Source organism: Eimeria maxima, genomic scaffold, assembly GCF_000499605.1.
Source record: "Eimeria maxima Weybridge genomic scaffold, Emw_scaff572, whole genome shotgun sequence".
In the NCBI taxonomy this organism is placed as follows: Eukaryota; Apicomplexa; class Conoidasida; order Eucoccidiorida; family Eimeriidae; genus Eimeria; species Eimeria maxima.
In genome coordinates, this window is record NW_013566607.1 from 11672 (window position 1) to 22433 (window position 10762).

At 51.4% G+C, this 10762-nt stretch overlaps 3 protein-coding genes across 3 annotated transcripts; 1 reads left to right on the forward strand and 2 right to left on the reverse strand.

The window, feature by feature from the left end:
* On the forward strand, nucleotides 1-1717 carry EMWEY_00037800 (hypothetical protein, conserved; the record flags this gene model as incomplete). Its single annotated transcript, XM_013482271.1, has 3 exons — nucleotides 1-306; nucleotides 491-625; nucleotides 818-1717. 3 exons carry the CDS (start codon nucleotides 1-3, stop codon nucleotides 1715-1717), a joined length of 1341 nt encoding a protein of 446 aa, XP_013337725.1.
* A 1468-nt stretch (nucleotides 1718-3185) lies between these two features.
* On the reverse strand, nucleotides 3186-4779 carry EMWEY_00037810 (hypothetical protein, conserved; the record flags this gene model as incomplete). Its single annotated transcript, XM_013482272.1, has 3 exons — nucleotides 3186-3777; nucleotides 3967-4058; nucleotides 4330-4779. 3 exons carry the CDS (start codon nucleotides 4777-4779, stop codon nucleotides 3186-3188), a joined length of 1134 nt encoding a protein of 377 aa, XP_013337726.1.
* A 2258-nt stretch (nucleotides 4780-7037) lies between these two features.
* Nucleotides 7038-10551, reverse strand: EMWEY_00037820 (hypothetical protein, conserved; the record flags this gene model as incomplete). The annotated part of the gene is made up of 4 exons (XM_013482273.1): nucleotides 7038-8599; nucleotides 8693-8987; nucleotides 9363-10348; nucleotides 10453-10551. Coding segments are annotated over 4 exons (2942 nt in total), but the record flags the coding sequence as incomplete, so codon positions are not given.
* Between the last annotated feature and the right edge of the window lie 211 nt (nucleotides 10552-10762).

Sequence of the window (10762 nt, forward strand, 5' to 3'; positions counted from 1 at the left end):
ATGGAGCTCCCTGCTCAAGTCAGTGGGGGCAAGAGTGTTGGCATCGCTCACAGCACGATGCATTGCTCATCCTCTTCGCTTGCACAGGACACAGACTACCTTCACGAGAGCAGCACTGATGCTGCACTTCCCGGGGATAAAGTTTCCGAATCAGCAGACAGCGTGAGGGAGGAGGGACTGCGAGCTTTCCGCGCCGGTGATTGGAGGGGGGCAACAGACGCATGGAGCCGTGGGCTCCGTACGCTTGACTACATCCTATCCCGGGAGGATGAGTTCGATGAGGACAAGAGAAAAGAATTCCTCACTGTACGTCAGAAGCTTAAGGAAGACTTAAGGCTGCGGAAGCGCATACGGCACGTGTACAGTTTCGGTTTCTTAGTTACATTTCTGCATAGCTTACTGCTACCTAAGTGTGGATGTATATTTAAAGTAAACATGGTGTCTTTGTTGTGATTGCCATTTTCTCCCTTGCGTGCGCATACGACTGCAGATGCACCAGTCGTATTTGTTGAATTTGTCACTCTCCACCCTTAAGGAGGGCCGCTGGGCTGCGTGCATCCTGTACTGTGACAAAGCACTGCAGCGGGACCCGACAGCTGTGAAGGCTCTCTACAGAAAGGCTCAGGTGCGAGGCAACAAAGTGTATCAACAGAGCATCAGGAGGACCTTTGTTTAAGGGTGATTGCTTCATTGTAGACTAGTTTTAGAATCGGCCGAAAATTCGAGACCAGGAGGGAACAAGGACCGATTACATAATTAGAGTGGCTAAGTAGTAAACGCCCATGTACCGTGTGAGCTGTTTTGTGTTACTGAGCAGGCGCAGCAGGAGTTAGGGAATTTTGACGGAGCGTTGGCGACCTTAGATCGTTATTTGCGAGTGTCTCCGGGGAGTCCTCTGGCCTTGTCGCTGCAGGCCCAGTTACGGCACCTGAAGGCGGCGCACGCAGTAAAAGAAAAGAAGCTGCTCCAGGGGATGTTCCGCAAACTGGAACATGACCCGCGATCGGAGGCGGCTGGAGCTGCTGCTGCAGGGGCAGCACCTTCGAAACAGAGAGGTTTACTGACCTATGTGAAGACAGCTGTGATGGACTGGTTTGGGGGGTTCGCTAAGAAGCAGCAATCCAGTACGGACTGCATGCAATATAATCAGAATATGATGCACGACATTGCCGCGGTGCAAGCAGCTATGCGAGCTGCCGGTGTGGATAGTAATAAAAACCACGACGAGTGCAGTCAGAATGCCGTGGCGGAGGCTGTAGCTGCCATGTTCGGGGGCAGAGGTAGGAATGGGACTCCGAACACGGAGGACCTACGGCAGTTCACAGAGCTGTTGAAGAAGTATCAAACCGTGCAAGCAGGGGAGGCGTCGTTCATGGATAGGCTGAGATTCCGCCTCTCTCTAGTGTGGTTCGGCATTGAGCATATCTGTGTATCCTTCTGTTGCAAGCGCTGCCGAAAAAGACAAACGCAGCAACAAGAACAAACGGAACCCGAGTGGGAAGACGTGCAATCCACAGTGTCTGCTGCTTCCCACAAGCCAACATTGGAAGGCAGAGATGACAGGAGCATCCGTTACGGAGCCCAGCGTAGGCAGCAATACCGCCATTCAGTAGCAACTGCTACTAGAAGACGCAGGAATCAGCAACAACTTACCAAGGGAAGGACCTCAAGCAGTAGAATCGAAGATCTTGACGAACTGAGCGACGGTGGACGTTAAGAAACAGAGTAGCAGCATTGGAAGAAGCTGCAAATGTGGGTAGGACTGCGGCGGCTTCGTGTTCCTGCCACTGCCATCCCAGCGGCAGGATGATGATTATTATCTAGATAACTCTAGAACCAAAAGGCTGCTGCTTGACAAGCTGGAGAAACATCTTTTGTCCTGGAGGCAGCTTGTATTGCCTCTTCCGTCCTCACAGAGGCTCGAGGCAATATTTTTTTTCTTGCAGCGGGCACCTTTGCCCGTGTCTATTGGGCGGTCGACAGCCGGTCTTCCATCGCGGCTGTTCTTATAAAGACCAATTCAGCGCAAGAACTTACACACCTCAGCTTCTTTTCCCTTGTGAAGTGCAAGCTAGCCAACCATCTGTACGCAACGTTTAGTCAGATATCTGTATGCAGCGTTTACCCAGCTATCTGCATGTCCCTGAAACTAGGTGTATCTGAGGAGGGGGTGAAACCGGTACGGCGTTGTGCCAGGATCATCTTGAGAATTCCCGCAGTTAGAGCATTGGAACTAACAGTTCCCCAACAAGCGATAAGCTTGTAGGTTGTTGCTGATTGGTTGGTCGAATGCTAATCAACGACGCAGGGAGGGTTTCAATGCAGTGAGTGCTAGATGCGGGGAAGGTGAAGTCAGGACGCAATCAATGAGGCGACGCCCGCTTGTGCTGCTTTTTACACGAGGGTTCGCACACTCGCTGTGACATGGCGTAGACTGGCAGGGATTACACAAAGACCGGTGCAAGCGTTAAAGTCGAGCGTGCTAGTGCACTCTCCTGACCTAGTACAAATACGCAGGTGCTGGTAGGCAAGGTCAAATGCGGGGAGGCAAAAGCAAACCGTGCCAACGGGGCAGCTGGACATATCCCACTAGTTTTTCTCCGTGGGAAGAATTGATACGCAAAAGAGGACGTTCCGTTACTATTATGCAGCCATCATCCAAATTGGCGCATTCAAAGGTATTGGCTCACGTAAACGCTGCTGAAATCCTGTGGGGTGCGTAACTTGCACTGGCAGCGTCAATCAATCAATTCCCCAGCAGGTCCGTGCTGGGCAGCCCTCCCCACAAGATTCGTGTGTGTTTACATGCGGGTTTAAGACGGGGTTCGGGCACCACCCGGTCAGTGCGTCACGCATTAGCAACAGACGAGCAAGCCTCCGCAGTTATCTACCCTAGACAGTCCCCTAGGCGTCACAGCTTCATTACCCTCTGCAGCAATCGGCTGCGTCACAGCCGTGCAAGGATGGAGCCGTTAGTATGTGAATATTTACGAACCCCCCGGGCGCTCCTCAGTGTTTGCCTCTGAGAGCCTCTTAGGTCTTAGTCGTAGCGCCTCCTGGGGCTCTAGCACATGATGCAAGCAACAGGCAATAAACGCCAATCTCCAGCTGCCGGGTAGCGCAAAAGCCAATTCATACCTGATTGCCTATGTTTGTGTACGGTGCGACGGATGTGCATTCCTTCATTAGAATTCTGCGGCCCGAGCATTGGGGCGTTGCACTTCTGGATCAACAGGCTCGGGTTCAGGATCCAACACCGCACCGTAGCTCAAGCCCAACACTTCTTCTACGCTAACTGATACGAATTTAGGACCTGGATTAAAGCCATCAACAAGGTCCTGCGGATCCTCCTTCAGTTGACCAATGCGTTTGCGATAGTACAGACGCAAGCGGTATTGTTCCTTCATCCACCCGTCTACCATGATGACGCGAGTGGCCAACTCCGTTTCTGAGATTTCCTCTTCCCGCATTCGTGGTTCCGCGGCGTCCAGCGCCGTCACCTCATCAGCTGAGAGTTGCAATATATCAGGTATGGGTTCCCCTCTCCGTTCGTAATAATTTATTTCCCTCTTCCGTCTCACTTCCCATGCCTTCTTATCTGTCGCCTGACGAAGCTCAACAAACAGCTCCGGGACCTCCAGCACGGCCGGCGGGCGGCGAAGAACAGAGTACGCGTGCTGCAACAAGCGGGGATTGTCCTTGACCTTCTTCGGGCCGCTCAGCACGTCGCGATATATTGACTCGTTCAAACATTCCAACGCTCCTTGATACTTCGGCCTAAACTCAGCCACCACACGAGCAACGGTAGTAGCCTAGCGCAATCGCCATATTTCATGAGCGCTGTCGTAGAGTGGCAAAATTTTGTTGCATTAACAAATTCGCCGAGCACAAAGGGGCGAATACACACAGCTTTATTCCTATATCCACAAAGACTGTGCGCTGACAGAGGAAAAGAGCTGCACTTACGGTGTTTGCAGGCGGGGAACGAAGACTCTGTCTAGGAGTTCGTTTAATAATTGCGCCTCCTTTGCTTGTTCATTAAGAGGATGACCTGACTCCTGAAAATGCACACCCGAGAGTTGCTGGATATTTCTTATTGGCACTAAATAATGCACACACAGTAATACTCCACTGCAAAATCATTTCCCCAAAGATGGAGCCCAACACTCGAACTCATTATGTGTAACTTCAACTGACTCATTTTAGTTATAAACTAGACCAAGCCAGTTGCAGATCCTCGACCTTCGAGAAGATAACTCCTTCTTTTATACAGAAAATTGGTAGGCTTATCGCGATAACTGGAGGGAGAATAATATGGGAGCGACGTACCTTTGCCACATCCGCGAGGGAGCCGAAGATGCTCTCTATGAGGTTCTTCCCGGGTAAAGGCAGAGGGGTGATGCTGTTGGTTACGGAGCCCCTCAGGTTACTCTGCTTTCTGGAATCACCACCATTTGCATTGTGATCCATGTTGTTCACTTCGTCTTTGTCAACTTGCTCGCCGTTTTCGCTTGCTTGTTTTATTGAGGAGTTCTTGGCGTTGCTTTGTGAAGCATCACTACCTGCCGATCCTTCACCATCACTTCCCCCCAAACTGCTCTGATCTTCTTCGTCATCCTGACCGTTGGATCCCGCTGCTTCAACGGCCCAAATTTGGCCGAGATTCACACCAATGAAACCAACTCGGTTGCTGGGCTCTGATGGTCCCTGAAGCGTGCCCAGTACAAGCACAGCAGCAGCAGCAGCTGCTGCATGCCTCAAAAGCTTCGAAGTCGTCATTGTTACAAGTTTGCAAGTCATACCAAATCCGTGGGCTGTATGCAGTAGAGGGAAAAGAAAAAAAACTGCCGCTGCTCCCTCTTGCACCGCCCAGCCAACGACGAGAAGCCGTGCTGCCCCTGCAGGTGCGCTTCTACAGCAGAACTTTTGGATTCGTGTCAAAATAAGCAGGTAATACTGCGAAAGACATAAACTCTCAGATAACGCTGCGGCCCCAAAGGGATGGTCGAAGTGGCAAGCAGCCAGTGTCACCGCGAGGCGTACTCGCCAGTGGAATGAGGCGGAACGCCGGAATCCCTCGAGCAATCTAATTTGAAGGTTCAAAAAAAATGTTCCCCATCAAAAAGAATGTAGGAAGCAAGAGAAAAGGCCCAACACCGCAACAACAAAGCCAAGAAACATGCCCGGGGCAGCAGCCAGATCAATCGCTCTCACCAAGTGGTTGGCAGGGAACGGGCGTCCCACAGATGCATCCGTTAATCAGGGAGGAGAGCATTGCTATGCACGAATCGCTTAATTACTGTATGGCTCATGACTCTCAAATAGAATAAGAAATCGTTACAGTGCCTACTATATGCCGAAAACCGCTCGTTAGTCTATCATGTTTCACATCTAGTTGGCAGCATCGGCGGCATCGCTATGCAGTTAAGTTGGAATAAGAGTAACGCACGAAACTGTGCGATCCCCATATTGTTTAGGCGTTCTTTTGACTCTTGTTATGTATCGTTTACAACAGGCTCTCTGAATATCTTAGCAATTTGGGTTGCATGCTGGCGGTCTGGATGCCGACTTGCATGGGCAGTTTGGCAGTGCCATTCCCAGACTGTTCCAGCGAATAATTATCTCGAGAAGGATACTTACTAGCACTAGCATTGGTTGATATCTGGCTCTCTTCTGCCTTAAAGGGAAAAGAGGGGATACTCACCGGATTGCCCCTGATGATGTTTTACTGGATTGCACCGTTCTGTACCCGCCGCTGCTTTCGTGGTTTTGGATGGGCCTCGAGCTCTGTCATGCATCTCAAAACGTAGTTTCTGGTGAATATAATAGCGGAACCTGCATCTAGGATTTTAGTCCAGGGAGTGGTTGGCATGGAACCCCAAGGTGCCACCAAATGCGAACAACACAGTGAAGCTCCAAAGCTGGAGCATCTTTTCCTTCCCATTTACCTTGAATCCAAATTGGAATGAATAAGAGCAGCCAGCGTCATTTGGCGGTGTTGAAGCTAGACGGCACATCACCGGCCAAATGAGGGCGGCTCTCCAACATACAGGCGATGGAAGGATAGTGTAAATGCGACCACTGAGCAGCCTACAGTGATCGCAGGTGGCTTCTCTCCTAAGGGATTGCATATTCTTGAGGAACGCCGTTCGACGAACATGATTTTCGCTTCCCTGATAAGAAGGCAATAAGGACGTAACAGTGGGGAGGTTTCGTTCCATGGCAATGTCTACTGCTCTTCTTGGCAGAACAAATTGGTCGCTGTTTTCTCTGCTCGTTTTACGGGATATTCCTCCACCCTATCGCTGAGCTGCAGAAAATAAGAGTTTGGCATGTACGTCTGCGGTGGGAAACTTCCTGATAGGCACCCAGGACCTCGGACAAATCCTAAATCTAAAGATGGCTACTCAAATTTGCATATTCGGGAGCAACCGCTGCCCCCTCTGTACGACGGGTGTAACCCGTAGCCTCTTTGACTACTGCCTAGCCAGAGACTGTATGACGTTAAATAATTTTTACTCGATGCCAATCCACTGAATTTACGGCCATTAGAGTTGCTGCGTGCACTTCTGTCATAGTTTTGTTGTAGCTTCTGCAGTCGGTCAGACACGCTACAAAGATTAATATGAGTTCAGATGATTGAGCGCAGTCGCGTGCTTCATCTGCAAGCTTCTTTCAGCATTTTAGGAGAATGAATCCAACTGAATATGGTTGTGCAGAAGTGGCATTTTGTTTATCACCACGCCGCTTAAATTGACAAAAGGTGCCACACATTTAGTAGGCAGCGCAGTTTCGCGGTTGCAAGCTAAGTATAAGAAAAGCCGCGCTACGGCTTCAGAAAATAGAAGGGCTAAACCGGTTGTTAGGGCCACTGCAGAAATTCCAAAACACATTGATAGAATTACGCGAGCGACAATTTGTTGCACGCCACTGAATCCAGGGCAAAGCCATCTGTCTATGATTGCGCATGATGATGGAGATAATGCTTTAAAAGCCACTCCACTTAACTGCCTGTGCTCACAGCAGCGCATCACTGACTACTTTTTCTTTGGGATCGGTTGTAAGTGTGTCTCCACAAATTCTTCCGTTCGGTGTGTCCGACGAAAGGGATTAAGCGTCGGTCCCGTGCCATCTGCACGCGGTTCATGAGTATTTACAGTTGTGAAGCGCCTCCCCCAACGCTTTGTTTCATATGCCAATGTCTGGCGATCTGATTCTTCCATGGAAACGTCTCCAACTGGCCACACCGGAGGCGTTCTCTGAACAACTGGCGGAGTAGATGATAGAGGGCGGTGGGATAAAGGAACGCTACTAGTACCGTTTCCTTCCACAGGTGCAGCCTGCACATTTTGTGTGCGTACCTCTTCTTTTCCCACTGCAGTCCCCCCTTGTGCTGCTGCTGTCATATCAGAACTGCGACGCCTCAACCATCCCACAGCAGCATGCGATATACCACTTCCCTCTTCCCGTTGAGCAGGGTGTTGTCTCCCTGCTGTTGCCACCTTGCCGAAAATGGAATAGGCACTGCGCAGCGCCAATGATACACGCCTTCCCAAACTGGAAACGGCCCCTTCAGATTCAACTGTGGGAGTCTCCTCACGAATTTTTGCTTCCACTTCCGGACTCTGCAGGCGTTGAGCTGCCTTCGTCGGCCTACCTACAAAAGGTACAAAAGGAGCTACAGAATAAGCAATACGCCTTCCAGGTGTCTTACTAGGATGTGCTTCCAATTGTTGAGAAGACTGAGCATTAGATCCAGTTGAGCTATCGTCCTCGATATTTACGGTTCTGTTGGCTATCGCGTCTGAAGGTGTTACATCGTCTGCAGCCGCATGCTCAGATGCTGCATTGGATGTTAGAGTGTCTTCTAGAGAAAGCGGTTTCTCTCCTGCTGCATCTTGGGACAACGTCTGTGAGATTGATGAATCATCTGCGTCGTTTTGTTCCTCCATATTTCCTCCGAATTCACCAGGTTTCTCGACACCTGCTGGTGGGTGTGGAGCAGCATCTGGGCTGCTGTGCTCAAGTACATCCTCGTTTTCAGCTTGAGCTGGTTCGGTCGAACAAGGGTTATTATCCTCGTTGCCTTCGCCTGTCTCAGGATCACTATGGCAAACAGGTGGAGACGAACCCAGCTCTCGCGCAGCGCGGCGCAGCGCATGTTGCGCAGCATCGGGAACTCCTTGATGACTGAGAACAACTGAGCTAGGTGACATGCTATCGGCCAAATATGGCCCTCGCACGATGGACGGAACTGCCTCCACAGGCAAGGGGCTCTCAGCAACATCCGCTCCTTCTGGACCGCTGAAGGTATCGCACGCGCCGCTTGCTATGGTTAGTGGCAGATCAACCTGGGCGATTTCATTTGCCGGTTGCCCCCCATGTTGCCTTCTTTCGGCTTCTGCATCAAACCCGCCAACGGGAATTGAATGCGTAGTTCCAGTACAGCTTGCGCCAGTAGCACAAACAACGTCTGATTGCTTCTGAGTTGGTGGTAGTTCTTTGTGGTGCCCCAAAGGCACCGTTTCAAAAGTGGGAGCAACCTCTTCTGGGGTAAGTTTTGTATCTTGAATACAGGTTGGCTCGTTGTTCGTCTTCCCTGCATATTCACATTAGAACAAAGACGCTGCTTAATCACACTACAGCCGGACCATCAAAGACTTTTATGCTAACCTATATTGCACCTTCGTACCTGAGAGATCTGCCACCTCCGTGGTCGAAGACGTTCTTATCTGGCTACAAGAAACACTCAAGGGGACTTCAGATACTGAACAGCCGTCTACAAGGGGACCATAGGTTTTGGTCACGCTCAATTCTAAAGCGGCATCATTAAAGGGCTCTGAGCCACGAGGCTCTGCCCCGTTTGTCCCAGTACTTTTAGTACTCCCAGCAGTAAAGTTCCACTTCATAGAACGCACAATGGACGCCGCTTGAATCCATGTTCTTACTTCGTGGCCCCGCCACATTGCTTGAAGCCGAATCGCATCCTGCGGCAAACAACAAGGGACAGAGCGATTGCTACATACTGCACCTCTCTATCTTGATTATGCACTGAAGAGGAATTATCAATATTTACCTTGATATTCTTCGCAGTAGGGATTAACGGATCATATGCTGCTTCTTCAGCCGAGGCTTGCGATGGAGAATCACGGGAAGATTTACTTGACGAAAGTGGCTTTGGCATGTCTTCATCCTTAGTTCGTAGGACCGGTGGAATGCATGGAGGTGCAGGCAGGGTACTTGCACAGGTTCTTTCAACAAATTCAGCTTTTGTCACAGACGGAGCAACCTTATGGATTCCTTTCACTTTGACACTTGCAGGGTCGTGCAGGAGGAGGCCCTGCTGTCTTCGCCTTGCTCACACCCTCTAAACCCTTCACCTTGCCTCCTTCACCACCTTCGCGCTCTTCACCTTCACCCTCCTCCTTCGACAAAGGTCCATCCTCGGTTTGTTCGTCCCTATCCGCGTCTGCAGGGGCTGATGCAGGTGCTGCTGCACCTAAAGCTGGTGTTTTTCCTGCAGCTGCAGATGAAGCAGTGTCGGATGTTTGGGGTGCAGTAGCTTTGGGTGGCGGTCGTGCAGGAGGAGGCCCTGCTGTCTCCGCCTTGCTCACACCCTCTAAACCCTTCACCTTGCCTCCTTCACCACCTTCGCGCTTCTCTCGTTCAGCCTCCTCCTTCGTCAAAGGTCCATACACGGCTTGTCCTTCCCTATCCGCGTCTGCAGGGGCTGATGCAGGTGCAGCTGCAGCTAAAGCTGGTGCGTTTCCTGCAGCTGCAGATGAAGCAGTGTCGGATGTTTGTGGTGCAGTAGCTTTGGGTGGCGGTCGTGCAGGAGGACGCCCTGCTGTCTTCGCCTTGCTCACACCCTCTAAACCCTTCACCTTGCCTCCTTCACCACCTTCGCGCTTTTCACTTTCACCCTCCACCTTCGACAAAGGTCCATCCGCGGTTTGTTCGTCCCTATCCGCGTCTGCAGGGGCTGATGCAGGTGCTGCTGCAGCTAAAGCTGGTGTTTTTCCTGCAACTGCAGATGAAGCAGTGTTGGATGTTTGTGGTGCAGTAGCTTTGGGTGGCGGTCGTGCAGGAGGAGGCCCTGCTGTCTTCGCCTTGCTCACACCCTCTAAACCCTTCACCTTGCCTCCTTCACCACCTTCGCGCTTCTCTCGTTCAGCCTCCTCCTTGGACAAAGGTCCATACTGCCGAACAGGAGGGGATTCCGCGTCTGCAGGGGCTGATGCAGGTGCTGCTGCAGCTAAAGCTGGTGTTTTTCCTGCAGCTGCAGATGAAGCAGTGTCGGATGTTTGTGGTGCAGGAGCTTTGGGTGGCGGAGCACGTGGAGGAGGCCCTGCTGTCTTCGCCTTGCTCACACCCTCTAAACCCTTCACCTTGCCTCCTTCACCACCTTCGCGCTTTTCAAGTTCAGCCTCCTCCTTGGACAAAGGTCCATACAGCCGAACAGGAGGGGATAGGCGCAGACGTCCCCGACTACGTGCACGACGACGTCGATTTCGTCCACAAAAAGGACGTCGACGTCTACTTCGTCACAGCCTACAAACACCACGTCATCGAAACCCACGCGGTCGTGCAGGAGGAGGCCCTGCTGTCTTCGCCTTGCTCACACCCTCTAAACCCTTCACCTTGCCTCCTTCACCACCTTCGCTCTTTTCAAGTTCACCCTCCTCCTTCGTCAAAGGTCCATACACGGTTTGTCCTTCCCTATCCGCGTCTGCAGGGGCTGATGCAGGTGCTGCTGCAGATG